The sequence below is a fragment of the Lingula anatina genome, chromosome 1 (genome assembly GCF_051362555.1).
Source record: "Lingula anatina isolate TDL-2025a chromosome 1, LinAna3.0, whole genome shotgun sequence".
Lineage (NCBI taxonomy): Eukaryota > Metazoa > Brachiopoda > Lingulata > Lingulida > Lingulidae > Lingula > Lingula anatina.
In genome coordinates this window covers 41,583,404-41,610,557 of record NC_141767.1, presented here as the reverse complement: position 1 = coordinate 41,610,557, position 27,154 = coordinate 41,583,404, and the positions used below count along the sequence as shown (strand labels likewise).

The window sequence follows — 27,154 nt, the reverse complement described above, 5'->3', positions numbered from 1 at the left end:
TTGATAAGTATGGGAAAATTGCTGTTTACCCCAGGAAAATTCATTTTTTTGGCCAAAATGAACAGTTGTTACCCCTTTAAAATAACCTTGTTGCTGCTCTAAATTAAGCAGGGTGCATTTAGATACCATATGCAAGTGAAATTAATGCAACTACAACTTTTGATTAACCAGTACAGCTACATATAAGGTAACTATTCAAAAGAAAGATTTAAGGCAAAGAGGGACATCAACACCAGTCTCACAAATCAAAAATTCTGAGACAAGTTTATTAAAAACTGGATGCAACCTGCTGATGCACATTTCCAAAGACCTAATGGAAAGATACTCACCATGTCCACTTATAAAGCTTATAGTTTTTTTTTTCTAATATCAATACCAAGTTTTTGCGACTGCCTATATCTTAGAAATCAAAATAAGCTTCACTTTACATATACTGAATTTTCACTCAGTTGTTTACTTGTTATGTAAGAGAGGCTACAGTTTACTTGAAGCTGCAACATCATGAATATGTTGAAGTCTGTGTCCCACCTCAGCATTGCAAAATCCTCTGCCCCAGCCTAGACTGCAAAACTGGTACCATGTTACTAAGTACTAAGTACCACTTCTGTCACATTTTTGATTACATGAAATGGAATACTCTCACAACACAAGACAATACAAAAAGTTGAAATGTTTCTTTACAACATGTATCCAGTCAGATCTTTAGTCAACTTATCTTAATGAATTACAAAACAAAACAGAAAATTCTACTTTTTCACTGTCTTCTTTTTCACTTCTGAAGTGAAAACTCCATTTCACCATCATGTCTTTAGCGCCGAATCTGTAGGTTGCATATCTCTGTATTTTTTCACCCTTTTCCATTCCCCACTGGCATAATTCATAACAAAGTAAGTATCTGCAATCATTTGTTTGGTAATACCAGTCTGTTGCACATTTTCTATAGCTTCACTTAAATGAATGTTCACTATATCTCCTTGCTGAGGACAAGGGTTCTCTGAAAAACACAAAGAAGGTGCTATAAAACTGCAAACCTGACAGAATGTTTTATCTTCTTATTTTATTGTGGTTTGTTGTTTGCATTGTTCATTGCAGTGAATGAACAAAACAAAAATATACTACCTGCTAGATTTGATATAAGGATATCTATTTATTACCAACAAAATGTTAATTTCCTGTCCCTTGCATGGAACTGTATTTGAAGAAAAAAAAGGGTTACATTTTTGAGAACAGAGCATGAACATTTTTGAGTGATAGAAGTATGCAGTATTATTTTGTCTATAGTATCTTGTTGCTGACATTCAGTGATACTGACTAAAACAAAATGAATATCTACAGGCACACATATCTTACCCCTAGCACCTGCCATAAAACCAAGAATGAGCGCTTTTTCTGGACGTGTAACTTTGTTGGATGTACGGAACATTTCTTGAGCCTCCATCATTTGTTCTCTCTGTAATTTGCCAAACAGATTTCTTTGATAGTTAGAAGTTAAATGTATGATGTCTGGTTGCTATTTTGGTCAGAAATTAATTTCAACATGATCTTAATACAACATCATAATAATAATAACAGCTATCATACTGAGCACAGTAACTTGGCATCCTTCACAAGGGATAGATCATTTTTACACTTGACAAAGCAAAAAATTCACACAAAAGATAACAGTTATTTACTACAATAAACATAAAACAATCTCTGTGTACTGTTCCATTGTTTACAATTATTAAGAAAAAAATCCTTATTTTGGCTGACTTTTTCAATTTTACAGTATCAGTTTCTATAATCATTTGTCTGGTATCCGTCCCCTAACGCAACCTTGTAGATTAGTGTGCACTTACTGTTAAGGATAACCCCTTCTTTTGTTGATTTTGATTAGACTGCTGCTGTTGCTGCTGCTGCTGTTGCAACTGCTGTTGCACATTGCTGACACTCTGTGTCTGCCCCTGTGTCCTAATTTGTGAGTTATTCAACTGTTGCTGCAGCTGCTGCTGCAGATTCTCCCGTGCAGCCTGTGTGGCAGCTGACACACTGGAGGCTGGAGAGCAAGCGAAAGCAATTTATTGTTGTGAGATGATGACACAAATCCCTTATAGTTATATATCATTTGACATTATAAGTCAATGTTACAACCTATTCATACATACAAACCATTTAAGTTTTTCAAACACAGTTAATAATGAAAGAAATCTAACAATTCAGTTTAGGATAATAAATTTTAACATATTTATAGAAACAAAATGCCACCAACACAAGCTAAAAATTCTTCTTAAATCAGCCTTCGCCCAGGCATATGCTAATGCACCTACATTAACACACACACACACACTAAACAAATAGCTAAACAGCTGAACTTACTGGGAAGTGTTGTAGTGCCCCCTGCGATGGTGGGCAATCTACTAGCTGGAGCTGGGACATAACTGGGCCCTGTGTGTGGTAAAGAACCACCTGCTGATGCTGTTTGTGACGTGGGGCGCTGAAAATATCATTTAAAAACAAAGTCATTATAAATAAAATATTTAAAGCAAACAAAAAATAGTAAAACAATAAAAATATTTCCAAAATCAAAAACAAACTTTTCTAAATTCATATTTTGCTTCATAAATTTAAGTATCTCAAATTTCAATATTGTGAGTAAACTCTAATCTTCATGAAGAGAAAACGGTCCAAACAAACAAGCAAACAAGGCACCCTTCATTTCCTTGTACAGTTTAGTTGTTCACTTATTTCAAACATTTATTTAATTTCCAGTTTAAACAACACATCTACTCACTTTGTTGCATCAAATATGACAGGAATCATTGGATTATTCATTTTAAGACCAAAGAAAAAAATGTTTTAGCCAAGTAATGCTAGACATTATGCTTAATACTTCCTCCCTTTTGCTAATTCAAAATGATTCCAAAAGTTAATTGGTTGAAAAAAAACTCATGTGTCTCTAGCAATATTTCTGCCTGACACCCGAGTTGAAAATGTACTCACAGGAGTAGCAGGTGAAAACAGTCCAGCAGCATAATCTGGAGTGGCAGAGGCTTGGTCTTTTTCTTTCTTCTGTTGTTCTGTTGCTTCTTGATCTATTGAGAATGAAATACATCACTATTTAAATTTATATGTGTACCAAAACATACTAGAAACACTATTCTGTTTCACTAAAAGCAGATAATAGATATTTCCATGTTAAAATGTCAAAGACAGTACTGTTTTTAGAGATATAGAGTAGAGATTAAGATGTTTTACTGTTGTGACTCATTATTTATGTTTGTAAATTACCTGCTTGTTTTTTCCTCCTTTTAGCTTCTTTTCCTCCAACTGGCTGTTCTGTGATGTCTAACAACTAAAAATACCATTAATCTTCATTAATGAATTACTTAAAATATTTACCTGGGGTGAAATAGCAATATACTATCAGTATGTGACATGTACTTTTGTGAAATAAGTTTGGTCTTTATTCATTTGGTGAATATCTTTAATTTAATGGCAAACTCGTAATATCTTTTTCGCAAATTCTTTGCTTATTTTCTGAGAAAGTTACCTTGATTCCCCCACTCTTCCTTGCCCCAGTAGGAGTCCTATGTGACAGAGGAGTACCTCCTAGTCTGTTCCCTATGGCAGCAGGAGCTCTGAAGCCAGTTTTATTTGGTATGCCTTTAAGAGGTGCTGGTAAAAAGAAATATGAAGTCAGAACAATCACTGTTTATAAATTCAAAATATTTTTTCTCTGCACTTTCATTAGATCAACTATTGTTAGCAAACATACAAAATTTTCAGTGCACCTTCATTTCCAGCTGATACTAGCTTGAGTGACAATTGATCTTGCACAAATTCGTATGACAGGTAACAAGATGGCATTTATTTCTAAACAACACTTTCACAAAATCTAAGCTATCAACAAACTGAAGTACTGAGAGTAACTGGTGGAGCACATATCAGCAACTTTATTTTACACATTTAGGAATTTCTCTGACATATTACTTACTTGTGTCATCCATCTTTTTAGCAAAACTTCTTACTTTGATTGGCAGCGAATGTGTAGTTGTTCCCTTCTTTACATTGTTTGCAGCTTCAGTGGCTTTAAGTAAAAGAAATTGGTGAATAAGAAACTGAAATTAAAGACTTGTTTTTAAGTGAAACTTAAATCATATATCTGACTCCATAAAGACCCATTATATAAAAATTTCTTGTCTCTACTATAGGAGCCTTGCATGTATGCCAAAGCTTTTAAATCCAAGTTCTGCAATAAACTGATGAAAAGAAGAATGTCTTCTTTTGGCTGGTGTAATCAAGTTTTTAAATTGATTCAAAAATATTTTTCATAAAATCATACATTTCTGTAGAAGTTCCACTCTGAGTGCTGCTGATTTAGGTTTTCTTTTTAAAGCAAAATGCTTCACAGGTTGTGGTGGTTGGCCCGCTAGAGAGGTTAATGCTTTGGTGTTTAAATATAAACATTCTAATGGCAGCATCCCAGCATCTGCAGATTTTTTTACTGAAAATGAAAAAAATCTAATTACATGTACAAATAGGTACAAGTATCATTACCTAATCCAAGGTCTTTAAAAATAAATGTCCTATTCAACGAATTCATACTCATAACTAAACAGGGTTTCTCACAGTATAAAAAGGCATATTTTCACTGCATTAGTATTGGGACATGTTAATTGGTATTTATTTCCAACCTTTTTAAACAAGTGAACAGAAATAGTTAATCAGGTATCTGACTTCAACATATGCATTAATCTTTCCACTTCATAAATTGCCAGTATGCGCACTCTTTCCACACAAACCTTATTTATGCTGTAACAAAAATTAAATTACTTTTAACAGTACACCTTATTGCAATTCCATACTCTAAAAATTATAATTAATCATAAAAAAAATACAAACCGAGCTTCTTCAGATCTGTAACAATGGATGAGAATGTTGGATTTGTATCATCCAACTGGAGATTCAGAGCACCAGTTGACGGAAAAGACCGTAAAATATCTGCCACAGTGGAGACCCACTGATCACTGTCATTGGAAGCCAGCTCCAGGATTTCTTCCAGGTCCACCTTCCACTGAAATCAATAAACCGACGTCAAGCAAGCATACTTCCTTGATATGGTTCTTGAATGTAATCATTCTTTTCGCAAAAGATCCCGAATAAAGCAATTTTTTTAAAGATTTCACTGAAAAGTAGGGTTATAAAAACTATTTTAGTGTGTTTACTATTCACTAACCTCTTCCACATTGCGCCTTGCAAGGTGCAGAAAAGACAGCATCAGTTTGACTTTAACGTGTGGTTGCAGCGCTTGAAAACAACCCAATATACTCTGTAGTTTATCTTGTGTAAGTTGAGAACATATGGACCTTCCAGACCAAAAATCGTCGGTAGAACCCAACTTATTGTGGAGCCACAGCGCAGTGTCCCCTTCACGAGAGGCCATATTGAATTTGCCTTATTCCCAACCGCCATGTTTGCGCGAAAATTAGTTCCGGGGAACCATTCCATTGGTTATAGTTACATTTACCACACATTTTCGCCAGGCATCATGTTACAAAATAATTTTTGTAACCATCAACTTTGAAAATTTCTTAATAAATGTCAATAATCATTTTTATTAACTATAACTGTTGTGGAAGTTTTCTTCATATGGAACCAAGTTATTTGACTAGATGTTATACCAGTATCTGGTGACGTCACATATAGCAAAGTACGGTTTCGTAGGCCTGTATCAGATACTAGTTTCATGTTATTTTAGCAAGTAAAATTAATTTCATCTAGGTGAAACTGACAGAGAGCAATAGATATATAATTTACAAATCTAAAAAAAGGGGAAACTTGAATTCGACTGACTGTTATTTATTGATTTTGATAGCTGTTTATATTAGGCTACATTTTTCAAAAAGTGAAAGCGGCACGTGGTTTTGAATTGATGTAAAGACATATATCCAAATATATTTGTAATTAAATGGACAGTTTGTTCATAGAGTCAGCTACTTCAAAATAATCATGAAACTTGAATGAATCATTGAAGAAGCTGGCGGTTAACTGCGTTCTCCTAGCCATTCAATTGTCAACAATAGGCCTATTGCTGCTGTTTGCAGTTAGAGGACCCATCTCAAGCTCTTCTTCGGCCAACACTTCCTGTCATGACAAAACGTCGAATATGCTATTTAGTCAGTAAGATATGTCTCTGTATAACATATTTGCGGAAAATATAGATCGAAATAAAGTCACCAAAATCTTCACAAACTGTTCTCCACACTATTCTTATATTAGGCCTAATAAAATTCGGTACGTCCCTTTTTTAATTTTACGTAACTTTGGTTCCAAAAGTTATCTTCTTTATCTTTTCCTATATTCTGATATTTTTTATCGAATTACTTGATGTTCTGCTAAAATTTATATTGTTGCGTCTGTAAGTACATGTAGGCCTACATGTACAAGTGTCAATTTTGTTTGTTTATCATGTTCAATGCCTTGTACACCGCATCGGATCCTATATCTCCCAAAATCGGAATCATCGTGTCTTCCTTCCAGAAAAGAGCCATAACGCTACATATTAATTAGGAAAATTGAAGAAAAAGGGGTCAAATTCGTTTTGTCTTAGGTTTTTATTGATTTGAAAAGATTGAAACCATGTTCGTTAATGTCTTCAGGGCGTTTTTTTTTTTTTTTTTTTTTTTTTTTTTTTTTTTTTTTTTTTTATTTGGATGGGTAAAGTATCAAAGTTAGATACTTAAAATGTCCTGATTAACATTAACCTGAAAATACATCTTTGCTGGTGAAATGCACATCAAACGGATAAAAGAGCCACAATTTGATTTTTGTTCTGCGAAAAAAGCAATAACTCACTTCTTTTTCCAGTCTGAACGTTCCTCTGTGAAAAATATACATGTAACTGTTTTTCATGCCTAAGAAAGCCATATGCGACGCAATAATTATTGCCGACAAAATTTACTCAAAATAAAAATTGCCTTATTCGCTTGCGAGCAGCTTATCACAAATAGCTTTAGCGTTACTTGGTAACGCCTGCACAGGCCATTGGCGTCACAATACGTTTAACACTTGGAGATGTCTATCATATATGCGACGTATAAGAAAAATTGACGTTTTTTCACATGCTTACAGTTTTTAGGTTTAAAGTAAATCATTACTAATAAAAGCAGGGAATAATTTTGATAAATGCCACATTATTATCCTGCTTGTTACTTGTTCACCTGTGAGTGACACCTACAGACTGAAAAAACGATAAAATTGTCTATTTTTAAAGGATTAAAATTGGTTTTTAGCGGTGTTTAGGAAATAGGTTATATAAATGAAAAAGAAGCTAAATATATACTTTAAATAAATTTTGATTTAATATAGATCAACATATTATAGAAAGTTCAAAATTACGTTTCCATAGCTACACAAAGATGATGAAATAAAGGACGCATAGCTGCTCCTGTGAGAAAACATTGAGATCGACAAATAAAGGTTTGGTCAAACGAACAGTGTTTTTATGAAGTCCATCACTGGAACAGAACAGTTGTGTAGTACTATACTCATTACTCCCACAGAGCGGTGCGAGTAATAGCGACCTGAAGCCATTTTAAAAATCTGCACGTGGTGACTTAAGCATAATTTGCTAGTTTTCGATGATTATGTGACTTGGAATGGGTTAAACGAGAATCGTCATACTATTTAAAGCAAGAAAGTACATGATGCAACTCTTTGTTTAACGCGAGGTCAACATAACTCGACCCCTCTTAGCGCAGTAGTCAACATGCAACGCCAAGAAAACTCCGACACGATCCAGTGATTTACAGTCTACAGCAGAAGTGAGTCTTTTCTTATTTTATTCAAGTACTGAAAATTAATTTAGTTCCATTTTGCATGTCGTGTGTCGGTCAGTGATGTGCGGAACGCATAAGACTGACATTTATGAAAACGCTTTGCGAAATAAACGTCAAATAAGCTTCGTCAATACTAGTATAGTGCACAGATTTGACATAGAATGTCTGGATTTTTCCTTAACAGACCAATTCACATTCGACTGTCATTTCTAGGACTGATACTAACAAAGATCGCAAAAAAAAAAAAAAAAAAAAAAAAAAAAAAAAAAAAAAAAAAACGATCTTAATAATGATACATGCAAATTGAAAAGAACGTGGTTGTTATGCACCCTGGGCATCAAGATATCGCTTCGTTTCTCAAATACATGTCTAATACTAGTGGCAATGCTATACCCTAAGATCTATTATACAGGATGCTGTCATGACGTTGTGTCCGACTTCATGAAGTATTTTGACGATTTACAATGTTTTTATGCAGATCATCCTTTTCATAGCTAATTTGGCATTAACAAGCGATCATATTTAGTAAACTTTTCCTTACTTGACATTCAATCTTCTAACACTTTTTATCATACAGGGTAGATATTTGTGTTCACAATGAGCGAAATGTGTACCAATCATAGATTAGTGGCAATGTGGTGTAAAAACGGGAAACTGTAAAGTAACTTTCCTTCTCAATTTGTCCACATATACTTTATTTAATATGATACGTATAAATAATAACTGTGAAGGACCACCAGGAAATGCCAAGTATGTTAGCCTCAGACTCATGAAAGAGGACTTAAAACTTGTACTTGGTTGATGTGTATGTTGTAAATGTACTTCATTCTGTGCATTAATGAGTGCTTCCTAAATCCGAAAAGATTGATCAAGTTAAATGGATGATTAAAGATTATCATAGATTTTGAAAGACTTGGCATGCAATTTTTCCATTACATTTCCTCCCCTGAAAAAAAAAAATAAATAAAATAAAATCTGTCCTCACTGTATACTTAATGCAAAATGTAAACAATATTTTGTCAAGAATGAGATCCATAATCAGAGTTACAGGCTTCTTGCATCCTTAGAATGGAATTTTCTATAGATGAACTTATCATCCCTGTATTTCATCATCATTTTCCATAAAATCTTACTGTTAAGAGTACAACTGTCCTTATCAATTTTACAGTTTGAGTCTGTAACAGTATGTACGTCTTATTTATTCAGAGTCCAATATTATAATCATGGTCTTTTACTATGAAAATGAGCTTTGTGCCATTTGTTGTGTTAGCTGCTGTGCCTCTTCTTCCTGTTTGCGCACTGTCTCTTGTGCCTCTTTTTGCATTTTCTCCAGTTTTTCTAAAGTCACAGATTTGAGTGGAAGGAGTTTTGGTTTGCAGAGCACTGTGGTTGGGATGTCTTCTTGATGCAGCATGCCCTGCTTTGGTAGGACTTCTCTTATTCCAGTTTTTGACTCGGGCATTTTGGACAGCACTTCAGCACTTGTCTTTATCTGTAAAAGTATGAACTATTGTCTTTAGATTATTTTTTATTATAAACTGTTTAAGATCCAAAATAAAATAATCTTTCACACTCAACTTAGTCACATTTAAATTGTTTAATCAATACCTTTCAAGTTAAATAAATCTTCATGAAATACAGTGTATAAGCAACATAAATTTTCACCATTCACACACACATCCACCAAGAAGACAGGAAATTATACTTGCTCTCAACCATCTAAATGAACAGCTCAAATCAAGCACCAATCAAAAGAGACAACTTAATCGCAATGCTTCTGGCTTACACCACATGTGTTCAAGTATCAAGTTTCATTTTCTGGTTGGTGTTTCTGCTACAGAATTATTCGGCCCTGTTGCTCAAACAAAGAAACAAGCGGTTTCACCCCGAATCTGTCGCTGAAGTAAGTTCTATCACATTTTTGTCGTTTTACATAGTCTAACTATCCCAAAGAGACTGTATCTGGATTCATTACGTTTTAAATGCATGTAAAACCTAGACGATAACAACTACCGTGAAGTGCATGGTACTAGTAACTAATGCAACTTACAAGTTATAGGTGTATAAGATGTAGCTACAGCTAAAATATAATCTGCAGGCGGTAAAACCTAAGTAGAAATCAACTCGTTGCAAAAAATGATTTTAATTACATTCATACCCCCTCACATATACCTTAATTTACCTTTGTTTATGATATTTCAGAAGTCAAAGTTTCAGCTTTGTTTGCTTCATTGGTATGCAGGCGTAGTAATAGATGTCGCTGTAGGCCAAGATAGACCTATCAGTATATAATGTCGCCCTCATTCAGCGAACACGTACTGCAATAATGCACCGGCACTGCATGGTTATCAGTATTTATTGCGGTGCATCTGAATACTGTTCGTCAACTAAGAGGTCTGTCATTCAGTTATAATAATAATAATAATTAATAATGATAATAATACTAGAAAAGCACTCCGAGAGCGCAGACCTCCGCCAAGGCAGCGATTTTTGATTATTAGCCTATATTGATTATTGATCCGGATCACACCATAAAACTAATTATCTCTTCCTTGGCCCACTTCTGACCTACCCTGAAAATTTCATCAAAATCGGTCCATAACTTTTTGAGTTATGTTGATGACAGACAAACAAACAGACAAACAGGGGTGAAAACATAACCTCCTTGGCGGAGGTAACCAGAAAAAACTTTTCTGCATTAACTTGTTTGCATTTTTCATTAGGCCTAACAACAGTGTTTATTGCAAAGAAATGTTTTTTACTGCAAAATACCTATTACGCTAACAGTTTGAATTGCGATACAGATCAATTTGGTTTCATATCTTACCCAATACATTTATTCACAGGCTGCTACATTATTTCATTTATTCATCTTATTCATTTTTTCTGGTATACAGATTTCGAAGGGATCCACAGGGTACCCGGTGTACCGGTAGTCTGGGATCGACTCCAAACTAACAAACATATATCAGTCGATCTTTGGGTTTAAAACATCAAGGCCTATAGGCCTACTGTGCGAGTTCTTTTCAATGTGAAATTTAATTTCATTAAAATTTAAATGTGTGCCTTTAAGTACGAACACAATCGATTCTTTAAATTGGGTAAATTAAAATACTTTACGTCTGGATAATTCATTTATCATTATTTCATAGATTGCTAGAATTGTAAATTTGCAATTTTTTTTTTTATCCCATATGCCTCCTTCATAGGCCTACAGGTGTCTCGTCATTATTATCCATTTTTTAATCAGTGAGAAATCTGTACGTACATGTTCTTTTTAACCAAAACATTTTACATCTCATTTCACGCATAAAGACCGAAAAACAGAAATATACCATGGCTCACTACGAAAAAGGAATGAAAGATGTTCCAGGTGAAGATATTCACGCGTACAACACAAATTATTCGGCGCACCGAGAAGGCATCGCACCCGAAGAAATGGTTGAAATTTACAACAAGTGGGGAGAAAACTATGAAAAGGTAATGAAACGAAACCACGCTGTGTCTTCACTTTTCATACTATTTGCTTTATTAGCAGATCAAAAGTGAGAATGGCCTCTAATTTTTAAATACGCTTTGTTCTTTTTTTGCCTTGGCAATGCACGCAACTGCAGTAAACCCTGCTTCTGGATGATTGACATACATTGTCTTCTGAATGAGTCAAAATGAATTTACAGAACTGTACACTACATCGGTCAATGCCTGGCCTTTTGTTTATTATCGAAATTATGGCTTAAATATCTAGCCTATACCTTCCAATGCAGTTGTAACTCTCCCGTTTGGAATGAGCAGATTCTTAACCTCTGCTACGTTTCCCTCTCATATATAGTTTTTAATTATTTTATTCTCTATTCTCCTTTTCCATAGCCTTTAATTATTCTATTATTCTTTAAATCCCATCAGAACACAAGACCCTTCCTAACTCCATGTACATACGCTTACTTGGATTTTTTTTTTTTTTTTTTTTTTTGAAGATCGAATATAGATGTGATATGTGAACCTTACAATAAATTTTAAAGAAAAAGAAAGACATTTGTGTCAAAACAATGCAACATTTATCACTTTACTGTTATTTCTTTCTAGTACCATATTAAGTGTATTTAGGTGAATCAGTTTGAAAAAATTATTTAGAAATCATATTTTGTTATTAAGCACGGATTGATACTCTTACATACAAAAATGGCAGCTAAATTTGATCAGAAATTCAAAAATGAATCAAGAAAGCGTCTTTGTGCAATATTGAGCGAATAAGAAAAGTATAGCTGGGACTACGTTTATACTAGGATCCAACATGGGAAAAAAACACACCAGAGCTCCAGCCGCCCATTTGTACCCCCCGGTTTGCGACTGCAAATTTTGTGCTTGCTTTGCAACTCCGGTTTGTTAAGTTTCCTCAGCTTTTTAGACAGCGTCCAAAATTTGACGCATGCATGTTTTAATTCCCATTTTTCGGATTTGCTATGCACGTTTCCACTGGCATCACGTCACGAGAACGCGACCAACCTCTGTTTTAAACAAGCGCTTCCCGCAGAAACTCGCCCGCCTGCCTTTACTTTAATTTAGGTTTGCTTTTCTTTTAGGATTTTGCCGGGCGCTACAATGGACCAGTTATAGCAGCAACTTCGTTGGCGGAGCACTTCGAAAAAGGCAGGCGTGATGCGTACGTCTTGGACGTCGCGGCAGGGACTGGTATGGTTGGCGAACAAGTGAGTCACACAATTGTCTATATTATCTCATATTTACCTCATAATTAAGATGCCTATGGACCACTTACACGGTATATGTTCAAATTTTGTTTTTCTTGACGTTTCAGTGGGTATATCATTAGCTTATTATGGAGTGTTTGGATAAAAAATTGTCGGCATTTTATTTATTTTCCCAGTTGCATCAAAGGGGTTTTACTGCCATCGACGGTCTAGATCCTTCCAAGACATTACTGAACATAGCAGAAAGGAAAAATATTTATGGGCGGTTAATTAATAGCTTCATTACCTCTGAACCCACTGCCAGTATTGAAGAAGGTAATGAGAACATCGAAATCATAAAAGTTAAGTATTTCGTTTCAGCTTTTGATAAGACCATATGTTAAATTGAAGTTTACTTACATCTAAACGAATTTTATTATTTATCGTACGTTTTTCTTAACGTTCTTATGACAATTAAAAAGAAGATATCGAGTATGAATAATGAAAAAGGCGCAGGAAATACGGTATAAAAGGAATATGCACCGTTCACTTACAGACACGTACGATGCCATTGTAATTTCGGGCGGAATGGGAGAAGGGCATATAAAATGTTCAGCTCTAAATGAAATGATTCGAATAGTGAAAAAAGGTAATGTGATTTGCACAGGTAATAAACTTTGAACAGAAATAAGTCTTGGAGGTAAACAAGAGGCGAAATATGAGATCATCAGTAGGATAAATTAACAACTTATCTGACCAATACGCCAGTCATACAGATTTTCGATAATTTTTAGTTGCTCATTGTAAGTGTCGCTTATTTTTAGAATTTTGTAAAATGTCACATGTAACCTTTATTTTTTCATATATATTTAAAATTCCCAATCACGTTGTGCTTTTTTTGTTTGTTTTAGGAGGTCTTATTTGTATTGTCATGAGAGAAGAATACCTTGATTATGTAGAGGAATATAAAAACCTGGAGCCATATATGAAGCAGCTTGAAATAGAGGGAAAGTGGGAAAAGATGGAGCGCAAAGTAGTACCAAATTACTCATTCCAAAAAAATGGGATAGTCTTTACTTACAAGGTGCTGTAGATATTCATTCCAAAATCATGACAGCTTTTTTATATGCAAGCCATTTAGGTTATAAGAGAAGAGTTTATTTAGCCAATTACAAAAATCGGAAATCATTTTCCTTTTGGAGCAAGTTTGATAATAAACAGAAATAAAGTAATATACATAGCATGCCACAAGCACCTATTCTAAGTGGCCACTGTTGATTTATACTAAGGGCATATAGGTAATATGACATCCTTGGTACTATGCATCTTACACACTCTCTCCTGGGTGTTGATTTTTGCTGCAATTTATGAAAAAGACTTTTTACAATTTTATTTGCCAAGCTTTTTTCTGTACTAAGCACTGGTGTATGGCACAATTAAATTTGCTTAAGAACTAGATCACATAAATGATCTATTTACTTGATAAAAATACTACTATTTTGTCTTTAAAATCTGTCTGAAGAATTCCATATTATATCCAACATATCCCCATATTATGTACTGTGTACCCATACCCATTCTCTTGTACTGTGTAATGTTAGTTTATATCCATTTTTATTTTTTCTTAAAATCCTCCATAGCTGAAAATGCTGCCAGCCGACCTGGGGATCCCATAACTCCTCCACCTGAAATTCAAGCAGCTTAAAATGGTTGTCTATATAAAAAACTAATAGCTTCACTGTTACACACACACTTGCCAAACAGATACCAGAAAATATAATTAAAATAATAATAATTTGTGCCTCCATTTTCTCAACAGATAAGTATTACTTTTAATAATATATCAAGACTTAAAAGAACAAACAGAAGAAAAATTCAATGAAAATAAAAATCATTAAAATTTACCTGGATGTGCACCACTGCCACAGAGGTAAAGTCCTTTGACAGGAGACCTGGAACCACAGCAAGCTGGCAGAGGACGGCCTATATAAAACTGGTTCAGACTCATGGCACCATGGAAGATGTTCTGTAACATGTCGTTTATATACTTATCAATACTTCTTTTGACTGAAGTGACCCTTTCCTAAAATTCAGTCTAGAAATTCCATATTACATTTCTGTTATAATTCTAGGAAACACTCTGTAAACTACCAACCCATATTCAGAAAATTAAGAGAATGATACTGATAGGTGTGTTTCATGACTTTGCATGTTTGTTTGCCTAACTAAAGCACAAACAACATATATTGGATGGACACACACGCATCCATGTATGCATGTACAAACCAGCATGAAAAACATACTCACCCCTCCTGTCAGTCCAAATGTGTCCTCCAGGTCTTTTGGGGTCAAGATATCCACCCCTACCACACTGTCCCTGAACCCCGGGGCATATTCCTCAATACAGTCAAATACTGAAACAGATGCAATAATCACACGTTTGTCAAATCATAACTAAAGACCATTTCTAAAGATACCATCTTACTGTTTTGATAATGTTAATTATCAAAACAGTATTATTTAAAAATTGCCTAAATTTTAGTATAGGAGACCCTAACTGTCTTCTAAAGTTCTTATACTGGTGAACCAGTTTATTTCTCTCTATTGTTGAATATGCTTGTCCTATGTGGCACCCTGGGCTAACCAATGAGGAGTGCAATCTATTGGCATCTATTTCGTTGAGGGCATTTAAGATTATTTTTCAGATTTACCAAATAATGATCCCTTAAAATAACTTGGTTACTTTACAAGACTATTCACAGGCCTGTGTAAATCTTTCCTTGAAAATTAAAATCACAATAATTTTTCTACCGGTATCCATATAATCCTGTTTGTCCTGCTGGGTCCATTCTCTACCTCCTGCCAAATGATAAGGTGTGTACTGTGTGAACAGCAGCACCACATGGCTGCCAGGAGGGGAGATGGTGGGGTCCAAACTGGATGGAATGGTCATCTCCAACACTGGTCTAAAGCAAATCAGATAATAACAATGTTAACATAACTTCAGATAGATGGTATAAATAAAACATTGTGGAGAACTTTTTTAGATATCTTGTCCAGCGACATACAGCACCAATGCAATTAAAAACATAACCTCCTTTACTAGAAGAGGTAAACTCTCATCGTATAAGACCATCAAAAATCCTACCTTTTACTCCATGACCCAGACTCTGCATCCTTAAAAGCCTGGTGGATGAGATCCATGTGTTCAGAGTTCAGATGAATGGTGCCATGATGGTGTGGCATTGGGCTGGTACCATTGGTGTTTGGATCCGCAAGAAAGTTGGGAAGTTTGTTTACAGCAACTAGAGCAAAATTCAGTAACCATGATCAAAATCCATAATATCACAAAATATTTATTATTTTAAAATGGCATCTATTCAAATACAATTATTAATTAGGAATGTTATGCACATTCTGAACTTCTGAAGCCATTACTTAAATGGGTCCAGTTCTGCACAGTAACTGTAATCCATTTTAAACTTAAGTAAATATGTACCAAGTAAAATATATCAAATTCTTCTCACTCAAATTCAAAAAGGTTTACACTAATAAGATTACTTTTCCCCAAAAAAAATAACCATTTTCATCATAACTTACTTCCCTTTTTCACTGCAAAATTATTACAATCAAATGTAAGGTGCATGCACTTTACTTGAAGTATTATGTGACTTTTTAGGCCACACTTTTTTATTTTTATGGATGACATCCTCTGGGGACCCCAAAATCGGTGCGAGCGGGCGAAAAAAAAAAAAAAACAGTCCAAAAAAAAAAAAAAAAAATCTGCTTAAGAAAAGTTCTATTTTCAGTACACAGCTGGAAACACTAATTTACCACAGAAACACGTATCAAACTAACAACATGTCTTTATCCATGCTCCCAAAATATTAAAGCATTGTGAATAGGGCCTACTTCGTAGAAAGGTAAAAAGTCATGAATAGGTATATATGCTGCATATTACCCAATGTATTTAAGGTTATTTCATGCATTCTGTTGGTATAGCAATCAATAAAACAAATATCAAATAAACAGCGTCTTTATTTGTACTCTCAGAAAATTTAAGCATTGTAAACACTTCACAGAATTGTTAAAAAATGAAGCAAAGATACCAGTAGGCCTTTGCTTCCTACTACCAAATCTAAAAAAGGTAATTTCGGTCGATGCCATTTTGTCTACTTCGACTCACACGTAACAGCCAACTATCGGGTGGCCTGTCCGACCTTCAGTCCACCAAATACCACGACGCTCTTGTCGACCCTTTTTTCGCTACAAAAAAAAAAAAACCCTGGTAAGTCTATGTGCTGCTTTGGACAGAATGTCACTGAAAATTTCCGGGCGATGATCGCTGGCCGCGGCCAGGCTTTCGTATAATTGTAAAAAGGTGATATCTCCATGTCCAATATCAATGGCAAACCAATCCAAAACGACGGCCCCCGTTCTCTTTATGACTTTAATTGTCGTGTATTTTGAAATTAATGCTAGAGATGAATTTGACGGCAAAGCGGCCATATTTCCACGTGGTGATAATACGCATGCGCAGAAAGCTCATTTTCCGCACTCGGAACTACTCGGATGTCTCCGCAGTCGACAATGACAGCATGGAGCTTGCGGAATTAGCCGAGGATTGCCGGTTGCATTTTCCGGCAAATTCAATCACGACGTTTGCGACAATTCGTTTCTATTTCGTCCTTACATAGTGTGCATACCCTCTCGTTCGAGGGTATGTTGTCATGTCTACCTTTTTCAATCATAAGATTATGGTTTCCACACCTGAGCCTGGCGAAAGCAGCTAAGTGCGTTTTCGGGAGATTCAACAATAAATAATTTTCTTTTTGAAATACAGATTTAAATATACAATACAAATTTAATTTAGACGAGTTCTGTAACTGGCCGTTCCATTCTTGAATGTAGCAATCTTTCATTCTTGTCTTAAAAATTTCTAAAAAATATATCTCATTCTCAACACCCTGATTATACCATACAAACCCAAAACCATATCTAAAAAGTATTTCTTTAATTTTTGTCGCCCATGTAATGCGACTAGCCTGATCTAATACCAACATAATCTTATAGCACGCTTTTGGATATCTGCTTTCTTCCATTCTCAGTAATTTAAGCCAGAATTTGACACACCGACTGAAGTAAGTTATAAACAATGGGAACCTACCACAGTCTCCCAAGACCGCTATTGTTGAAGTTGTTGATCCCACGCCAAGAATCCTTTTACAGAAAGCAAGTTGTACCTTTTCTATTTTGTCATACACTTGGTATCCCCAGACTTCTGCACCATAAAATAAAATTGGCGCGATTATTTTATCAAAGATCATAAATGCAATATCAGACCTAACCCTTCCAGTGTTATATTCAAGTTTAGCAACCATAATCATTGCCTTTCTTGCTTTCAGACTTAAACTAGTGGTGGCTTTTGTCCAAACGAGCCTTGGCGTTATAGTTAGACCCAGATATTTGTAGTGGGTTACAACTTCAACCGGTTGTCCACCAAAGTACCATTTTTCATATTTTCGTAATGGTCCAGAGTGTCTAAAGACCATGATTTTTGTTTTTTTCAAATTTATATTCAGTCCGAAATTTTCACAGAAATTCTGTAAAATATTTATCTTCTTTTGTAAGCCAAATGCAGTGTCATCACAAATTACCATGTCATCAGCATACAATAGAAGCGAAATGCTGACAATTTCATCAATAAAAATAGATTGTACATCACTCTCATTTAACCTCTCTACAAACTCATTTAGGAACATATTAAATAAAAATGGACTTATCATACAGCCCTGCCTGGTTCCAACAGTACATTCAAAATATTCTGTAAGTCCCGGGGAGATTAAAACACACGACCTCAATTTTGAATACATTGATTTTAAGACCCGTAAAACTCTCCCATGAATACCAATTTTTTGTAGTCTAAACCATAGCAGTCTGTGGTCCACACTGTCGAAGGCTTTGGAAAAGTCTACAAATATGGACTAAACCCGCCCCCTGCCCTTGCTTAAATATTTCTGACCCAAGGCATTTAATGTATAAATATGATCAACAGTTGAGTAACCTGATCTGTAACCTGCCTGTTCTTCGCAGAGTTTTCCATTTTCTGCTGCCCATTTCATGAATCTATTATTCAAAACCTTGGTAAATAGTTTTCCAATCACATTCAATAAAGAGATCCCTCTGTAGTTATTTACATCATTTACCGATCCCTGTTTGTGGAGAGCACAGATAATGGCATTGCACCATGCTTGGGGATAATCACCACTTTCAAGTATGCTGTTAAAGAGTTGTGTTAACACTGGGGCAATTTTACCTTGGGTGACCTTAAGCATCTCAGAGACTATCCCATCTTTCCCTGGTGCTTTTCCATTCGCCATGCTATTCAGGGCGGAGAGCACCTCATCACATGAAAATAGAGCATTCAAAACAGCCGGATTATCATCATCGCATAGATTACAATTTTGTTCATGACTTCTTAGTTGAGAGTCTACCTCTCTTCTAAATCCTTCATTAATCGTAATATCCTGATTTAGTAACTCTCTAAAATGCTTAACCCATGAATCAGAATCAATGTTACTCTTATTTCTAGAATTTGCATTAACATTAACCCTCCAATATTTCCAAAATGCTTGCGGGTTATTTCTAAAACTTAGCTTAAGAACAAAATATATACCAAACAGGTACACCTGTCAACCAAATATCCAAAGGTTTAGACAGCTTATGTCTTCCAATGACAGAGATTTGATGATTAACCTGATTAGTTATGTTTATTATGCCTTTAGAAAAAGAGAATCTTTTTTTGCAAAGGATAGTGCACGTACATGAGCTCTCCGCATGCGCAATAGTTACGTTATATGAACCATTTACATTTGTAATCTGGGCAAATGCCTTTATACGAAAATAAAATGCTGGAAGCGTTTGCGACAACCGACTTCCTTTGGGGTTTTTTTTTTTTTTTTTTTTTTTTTTTTTTTTTTTTTTTGAGAACGGACGAAAATCGGTGCGCGCGCAGGATGTCATCCATAAAATTAAAAAAGTGTGGCCTTACCATTTATCTTAGTTACGGGTGATCTGTAGTCTATGAATGAGATGTCTTTGCGAAAATCTTCAGTTACAGCATCCTGGAAGATTAAAAATTATTTCCTTAAAATTATAAATACAACAGTAAATAATATAAATTCTTTTCTCATTAATGAATTACAAAATTTACTTGGCCATATGTTAATCTTACTAATAATCTAATGAAATTCATGAATGTTTCTTAATCAAACAAAACCATATCAAATGAGATATTCAACAACATGAAATACAAATACTGTCTTATACACAAACAAATCCATTCAGTCACACATATACAAATAACCACTGATATACACATGAATTCATCCATATATATGTGCACAATGTGTTGAAGAGTCACTGCACTGGGGAGAATTTTTTTGTTTATGTGTTCCTGTGTTCTGCAACATGTATTCTTAATCACAAAAAAAATACAGCGCTTTGCATTCTGATGACTACAACCTTGTTCACCTTGTACTCACATACTAGATGGAATACAAATATGCACAAACAAAGCTGAATGGACTCAACTCCTGCACATACCTCCTCCATAAGATCCAGGTATGTCACCTTGGGTGTGGCATTAGACAGAACAATCCCTGCTCTAAGCTCTGTACCATCCTGCAGACACACACCTGATGTCTCCCCAGAACTGCTGGTCATAACTCTGGCTACAGGCTGAAAGGGAAGTTCTCACACCTTTCTTCATACAGAATTAATCTAGAAATATGAGAGAGAGAGAGAGAGAGAGAGAGAGAGAGAAAGAATGCATGAGTGCATGCATGAATGTACATTGACGCACATGTGCCTGTAACGCATGTGCACATGTGCCTTAACATATTTCTGAAAAACTGATGCTTTAATTGCAATATTTTAATAAACTAATAGTGAAAATATTATTAAAAGTATAAGTAAGTTAATTAACAAACATTTTCCTTTTCCTGCATTTAACAACTCATGTCCTACTTAAAATACACCTTCTCTTCTTATAAATAAAAAAATAATATTGCCCTGTACATTTTCTTAGGTACCTTCTCAGTAAATACGCCAGCTCCATATGACACAGCAGCATTGGCTATAGCCTGTGACACTGCTCCCATACCACCTTCCACATAACCCCAGGCTCCCTTGATGCCTTCCAGCTCTCCCATCACATGGTGGAGGAGAACATAACTGGATAAAGAAAAAGTTTTGCGAGTTAAGAAAGGTACAAATCAAGCTGGTCAAACTGATTTCATTTCACAAACTTGGTTATTTTCATTAAAAGTTTTGAGTAACAAAACATTGACATTCATACCCAGATCCTGGTGTGTGTGGTGACAGCCATGCCCCAATCACAGCATCTGTGGCCAGTGTCGCCTTCAGTGGATCACAGTCAAACCACCGATCCAACACCTGATAACCACAAAACAAAAGTCATAGAAATTAAGGTATCAAAGTCAAGGGATAATTTCTCTAAAGAAATGCTTTTACTAAAACTATAGATACAATGTCTTCTTTCATTTCAGGCAAAGAAAAGATTTTAGCGTAAAAGAAAGGAAAAAATTATGTTCACATTTCAAAAGTAATTAACAATTGTGCATCTACTTATATTCCACTATACTAGTACCTTTGCTGCTGGGGCAGTGAGCATTTCAAAGAAAGAAGGAATCTCTTTGCCCAAGATCTTTCCTGGAATGAAAAGAAAAAATAAACAACCATACACACAAATTGCATCAAATTGAATTAAGTATTTGAGAAATGATATCTAAATTTCAAAATCTAAAAGAAAATTGTCATCTAAACTACACCATATTTCTTTTTTTAGAACAGTTTTTTTTTTCTATTGGGACAAGGGCATCCAATTGATGTTCTTGATATGGGTTAATCAAAATTTTACTTATGATTTCAGAGAGAATAAAATAATAATTCTGAGCATGCATGAACTGCTGAATAAGTTATAAGAATCTGCACGTAACTATTATAAAATATCACCACTTTACACAGTACCTGCACAATTTTATGCAGTATAGGCTTCATTTATTTGAATATTATGCCTATAAACATATGTACATGCCATGTGCTTCAATGTCACTGTGTTAACTTCAAAATTCTTTTTGTATAATTTTTAAAGAGCATAACACGTTGTAGTCGACACAACTTTACATTACTGGCCTAAAATTAATTAATTAATCAATTAAATATATTAATTAATTAATTAATCAATTATATATATATATATATATATATATATATATATATATATATATATATATATATATATATATATATATATATATAAGCTATAACAACATGCACAACCCAGGAAATGGACCCTAGTTCTAACTAAGAAATCATTTCATCTATGATAAAAAATATTCAAGTAATATCACCAATGTGGACCATCAGTGATCACTCTCCTTCTTACCTTACTTTTTCCAACATATAAAGCACAAACCTTCAACTTTTAACAAGCAAAGTGTGTTACCAAAGAAAAGCAAGCTTAATTGATAATATACGTTTATCAAACACATATGCACAAGCTTACCGGTAGACACTGTAGCATGGTCATGCAGACAAACATTCACTTGAAAATAAGCAACCAAAGAGAAGCAAATATTGTCATCGATGAGAGAAAAATTATCTGTTAACTTTTGTTGAAAAAAGTCTAAACTTTCTTAGTGAATAATCAAGTCACATGATTGTTTCAGCACTGTAGATTGCAGGCTCTGGTGGAACAAAAAATAATCCCTCCTTAGCAGGAAAGGCTGCTTATAATATTTACTTTTATTCATACATTATTTTTTGCACCAAAATATATAAGATCACCTTTCTCTCATGTCTTCTAATGGTACGCAATAACATTTATAGTGGCATAATCATCAATGTTACTAAATAATATATTTTTGTCCAAATATTTTTTTGCATCCGGATTACAGCAAGCATTCCCTTGCTTGTAGAATGTAGGCTGTGCATTCTGCTCTTTCTTCTTTTTATTATCTTATCAGGAATGAAATATGTAAATGACTACTTTAAATACCTTTTTCATGAGAAAAATGAGGTATTATGCATTTGAAAACAGTTGTGTAATGAATAAAAATATTTCATAGGAAAAGCAAGCACATCGACAGAAATAAAACCATTGCAATTTTACCACCTGCCCTCAAGCTCAATTTATACATGTGTTAAGCAGTTAATTTGGAACATGCATGGTTTTTCTGCTTATATCCGGGTGCATATGAAAGCAATATACAGCAAAACATAAAGCAGGTAAAAGAACAAACCAAATAAGACCAGTTCAGAAACTCTGCCCCTTCCAGTACCCTGTACAAAATAAAAAATAAATGAAAGGAACTGTGGAACAACTTTTCATTACGGATTCATAATTACACAATAAATTATTTGAAAAACACATAGAAATGTAATAAATTCCATTTTACCACCAAAATGGTGGTTACTGCAATCATTCTGAAATCTGTGTTTGTCATTACACCACATGGATATTCATACATGTAGTAGCTACCCTCTGTACTAATCCCTTAGGAGATTATTACACAAAACACACTTCAAAAAACAACAGACTAACTTTGGATGTTGGAAAGGATTTACTATAACCACTGGAAAGATCAAAAGTTTTGAAATGAATGACAATTTCAAAGTAGTTTGAGCATATATATAATTTATACAACTACATGTAGCTTTGAACAATATTCCATTTATCCCTAAGCAAAGCACCCCCAGTATGGCAAAAGATAAACCTGCAAAGAACTACAAAAATCTTTTGAAATTAAAAATAATAAAAAAATACTAAGAATCACACAGACATAAGAAATGAAAAAGAGTAACTTAGATTAAAATATTCAATTTATGCAAAAAGAAACTTTTATATACTTCAGTGTTTTGGTCAACAAAAAAAAATGTTATATGTAATTGTACCAAGTGTGACATGTGCACTTCCAGAGTGAACTATTTTGGTAATCTAAAAAAAAAAGTTGATAACATATTACTCTTTGATGGTTAATGACTTATTCAAATTATCAATTCAAAACACTTACCAGCTTGTACAGCAGCTCTGATAGCAGGCAAGCATTTCATCTTATCAGATATTGATCCTTCTATGAACCGTTTTACATCTACTGGTGAGGAATCTAGTAAGGGTTCAATGGCAGCAGCCATTAAGCTAAGTTGATGCTCATATCTGGTGTATGCCTACAACATGTGCTGGAAATCAGTTTTTGTTCTACAATATATTACAGCAGACATTTTTGGTATATGCTTAAAATGTATTTCATACCTGTATCACATAATGCACTATTAAGCAGAAAGTTTTCATTTTGATAAGACTTTTTTCTTTCTGGAAAAAAATCAGTAATCAAAGTTCTAGAGGTTTTTTGTAAATGACACTTGATAACATTAGGCAGAAAAGTTTGATAAAAAAAATCTTCTTTGTTTTCCAGCATATTTTTAAGATGACCTGTCAACATCAATGTGATCTGAAGGTACATGCATGTTAAATTGAACCATAGTCAACTAAAAACTTAATAAAATTCAAAAGCCTTTTGTTACATCTGCATCCTTTTTGGAAAACTGAGCTATCTGTCTGTAATTTGCACTGGCATCTCTTCCAAGGATCAAGGAACGGCAGCTACTGTCTTTGGTTGCCCCAAGCACAGGAGTGTAGGAATTTGGATCTCGCAGGTACACTTTAAGTCCATGTTTCTGCAATTATAGCATAAGAAAAGTTCAAATCTATGACATATACTCCAGTAGATCTGCTTGGCAGTGCACTAAAGGTAAAAAAAAAACACTTACTTTATTTTGATTGTTGATTCTTCCGAGTGGCTACATTATATAAATTTAGGATTAAGTGATGAACTAGTAGAACAGGTAAATCCTCCCAATTTGGGCATTTTTCTGATATTTATGTACACTCTAACTGCTAGGCCTGTCATAGCATCTAATACACTTTAGATTTTTTTGTAAAAAAAAGTAAACAAAAAACAAAGATTTGAATTGTGTCCATATAATGCCAACTTACCTTGAGCTCCAAATCCTGAATAATCTGGGGCCTCAACAAACTAAGCACATAGGATGCCCTTGAAAATTTAAATCCTGAAAGAATACAGTTTTTTTTAAACATGATGACCAGAAAGAACCCCAACTACCCCAATTTAATATTTTCAGAAATAATGCAACAGAATTGATTAAAATGAATTTCTTTACTTCAAGGTTGTCCATTAGTTGCATTGTTTATAAATCAACCAAGTTAGTGTATAAACTTTTGAATTTTAACACAGATTTTTAGCTTCTTCAGAGAACCTTTCTTATATTAAAGGAAACATTCTTCACTCATTAAATATGTATCTTATTATAATTATAATAAAAACATATGCAAAACTTCTTTTACCAGGAATAATTTCCTCAGTGACTGCTGCACCACCAATCACATGTCTTTTCTCCAGCACACACACATTCAGTCCAGACTTTTGAAGGTAAGCTGCCTATTAAAATTATGTTTTTTAAAAATAGAATATACAGGGTATATATACAACAAAATATAAACAACAAAATATAAACCTTTAAAAGGTGTTATATTTATCAAATCTGACATACTGGTTCCAGTTTATATGAGTAAATCTGGCTGCTGTTGATCTAATGAATTTATGTTCTACATGTATATATAGACATTAATACATATCAAATGGAACTATTCAGCATATAATGTATTCATCAAAAAAATTCTCATGGTATTTTCTCAAAAATATATCTCAGAAAATCTGTGCAAATGTTTGCTTTAAAGGGATAATAACTCTTCGTACGAGATCTATATTTCACACCAAAAACATTGTTAACAACTCGTAGAAATATAATATATTCTGTTTTACCACAAAAACGGCAGTTATAGCTATTATTCTGATTTCTGAGCTCCATAGACAGCTATGCTCTGTAATAATCACTTAAGAGATAAAAAGCCAAACTAATCACTAAAGAGATTATTACAAAAAAACTTTTTAGAAAAAAAACAGGGACTAACTTTGAATGTAGAAATGAATTCATTAACCATTGGTAAGTATGGGAAAATTGTTGTTTACTCCAGGAAAAATTTTTTTTTGGCCAAAACGAACAGTTATTATCCCTTTAATCTATATTATTTTAGAAAAGCACTAGTAAACACTTAAGTGTTCATATTAAACCTACTATAAATACTTGTACACCTGCAGCCTATTTATTCAGTCACAAAAAGTATAATTATAATTTTTAACCAAGTTTTCAGGTTTCACCAAATAACATTATTATAACCATGTGGCTAAATCATTGTAAGCCAGTTTGATACAGGAGAATTTAATCTCAATGTTAGGGATAGCACAGAACAAATCTAATATATACTCCTTTAAGTTTGTTTTAATTACATACCCATAGTAAATTAAGATGTAATATGTAAAAAGCAAAATATAATGAAGAATTTTAGAGAGTTAATAATTTGTCAATTTTGGCATTTTCAACATACCGCAACCAATCCATTGTGACCTAAAAATGCAACAATAAACAATAAAAAATATTTTACCACAAAAACAACAATATAATAACATGCTGAATGATAATAGATAAAGATATACATGTATGGTACATGTAGATACTAGTAGATAAATATGCTAGTAATAATATTAAACTGCTGAATGATATATGTAATAGATAAAGATATGCATGTATGGTACTTGTACTAATAGATACTAGTAGAAAAATGTGACAGCGATGCCAATATCAAAAATATTAACATGAAGAGAGAGCGTGGGGAGGCAGCTGATGAATAATTAAATTAAAAATTATAAACATACATAAAAAAAGAATGTGAGGGTTGGGGAAGGGGAGCAGGGGCAGATCCAGGATTATTTGAAGGGGAGGTCCAGTTTTTAGGAAAGATAGGCTGTGGATGCCAAGCCGACCCCCCCCCCCCCCCTCCCCTGTGTGGGGTTCGGGGCCCACTGAAGGGCCCCCAAAAAACTTGGTATTTTAGAGGGCAAAGGTTGCCATTTGGTACGGTTTAGAACTACGATTTAGATAGTCAAAATTCTAATTTCAAGAGGGGGCCATTGGTGTAATTTTTTCAAGAAATGGAAGGGGGGCACGACTCCCCTGACCCCTCCTTCCCATGCAAAGCTGCCACTGGGAGGAGAAAAAGCCAATCTAAATTAAAAATTATATCGACCAACAAAAATTAGAAGTATATACTTCATTTAAAGTCATTTCAGTAGAAACAAGGATCACTTGACTGGTTTGCGATTTTGTGAAAATGCTTATACTGTATTATGGCTCATTATTATTTACCTGCACCAATAACAATTGCATCATATTCTGTTTTCATTTGATCTTCTTTTGCGGCAAATTTTGGCGCTACATTTGACGCTTTCCTGGTGGTGGTACACAATGCACTGCTTTGCAGTATGTTAAACTGCCCTCTCCAGCCCGATAAAACCCCCCGCCACATCCTCGGGTAGCTGACAGCTAGCAAATTAATATATATATATATATATGTGTTTTGCTGTAATTTGTTTACAAAAACAGAGAGCACATGCTCGGAAGCCGAATGGTGTGCTGGGTAAATTTATTGCT

The 27,154-nt window shown here is 34.3% G+C and overlaps 4 protein-coding genes across 7 annotated transcripts; 1 reads left to right on the top strand and 3 right to left on the bottom strand.

Moving 5' to 3' along the window:
* Nucleotides 1-226: 226 nt before the first annotated feature.
* On the bottom strand, nucleotides 227-5,448 carry LOC106160086 (negative elongation factor A). The gene is made up of 11 exons (XM_013536596.3): nucleotides 5,216-5,448; nucleotides 4,882-5,053; nucleotides 4,322-4,483; nucleotides 3,974-4,066; nucleotides 3,530-3,654; nucleotides 3,268-3,331; nucleotides 2,980-3,071; nucleotides 2,356-2,473; nucleotides 1,839-2,035; nucleotides 1,351-1,450; nucleotides 227-994 (listed from the first exon to the last, which is right to left on the bottom strand). The coding sequence occupies exons 1-11, from the start codon at nucleotides 5,420-5,422 to the stop codon at nucleotides 801-803; spliced, it is 1,524 nt and encodes a 507-aa protein (XP_013392050.1). The 5' UTR covers nucleotides 5,423-5,448; the 3' UTR covers nucleotides 227-800.
* A 2,106-nt stretch (nucleotides 5,449-7,554) lies between these two features.
* On the top strand, nucleotides 7,555-13,958 carry LOC106160090 (methyltransferase-like protein 27). Of its 3 annotated transcripts, none has more exons than XM_013536605.2 (6): nucleotides 7,555-7,802; nucleotides 11,133-11,297; nucleotides 12,398-12,523; nucleotides 12,700-12,838; nucleotides 13,059-13,151; nucleotides 13,414-13,958. In XM_013536605.2, the coding sequence occupies exons 2-6, from the start codon at nucleotides 11,154-11,156 to the stop codon at nucleotides 13,593-13,595; spliced, it is 684 nt and encodes a 227-aa protein (XP_013392059.2). In that variant the 5' UTR covers nucleotides 7,555-7,802; nucleotides 11,133-11,153; the 3' UTR covers nucleotides 13,596-13,958. The 3 variants fall into 3 exon arrangements, with proteins under 3 accessions (XP_013392059.2, XP_013392058.2, XP_086863377.1); XM_013536604.3 differs by lacking the exon at nucleotides 7,555-7,802 and adding an exon at nucleotides 9,390-9,720; XM_087007251.1 differs by lacking the exon at nucleotides 7,555-7,802 and adding an exon at nucleotides 10,039-10,211.
* On the bottom strand, nucleotides 8,496-10,136 carry LOC147764358 (BBSome-interacting protein 1-like). Its single transcript, XM_087007280.1, has 2 exons — nucleotides 10,000-10,136; nucleotides 8,496-9,309 (listed from the first exon to the last, which is right to left on the bottom strand). Exon 2 carries the CDS (start codon nucleotides 9,277-9,279, stop codon nucleotides 9,052-9,054), a length of 228 nt encoding a protein of 75 aa, XP_086863406.1. The 5' UTR covers nucleotides 9,280-9,309; nucleotides 10,000-10,136; the 3' UTR covers nucleotides 8,496-9,051.
* Nucleotides 13,878-27,129, bottom strand: LOC106160088 (pyridine nucleotide-disulfide oxidoreductase domain-containing protein 2). Of its 2 annotated transcripts, XM_024075453.2 has the most exons (16): nucleotides 26,870-27,129; nucleotides 26,052-26,071; nucleotides 24,951-25,044; nucleotides 24,582-24,655; nucleotides 24,110-24,262; nucleotides 23,599-23,752; nucleotides 21,174-21,235; nucleotides 20,862-20,959; nucleotides 20,596-20,737; nucleotides 20,108-20,242; nucleotides 19,554-19,626; nucleotides 15,651-15,807; nucleotides 15,314-15,468; nucleotides 14,810-14,916; nucleotides 14,408-14,528; nucleotides 13,878-14,187 (listed from the first exon to the last, which is right to left on the bottom strand). In XM_024075453.2, the coding sequence occupies exons 1-16, from the start codon at nucleotides 27,027-27,029 to the stop codon at nucleotides 14,117-14,119; spliced, it is 1,776 nt and encodes a 591-aa protein (XP_023931221.2). In that variant the 5' UTR covers nucleotides 27,030-27,129; the 3' UTR covers nucleotides 13,878-14,116. The 2 variants fall into 2 exon arrangements, with proteins under 2 accessions (XP_023931221.2, XP_013392053.2); XM_013536599.3 differs by lacking the exon at nucleotides 26,052-26,071 and having other exon boundaries at nucleotides 26,870-27,060.
* Nucleotides 27,130-27,154: the final 25 nt, after the last annotated feature.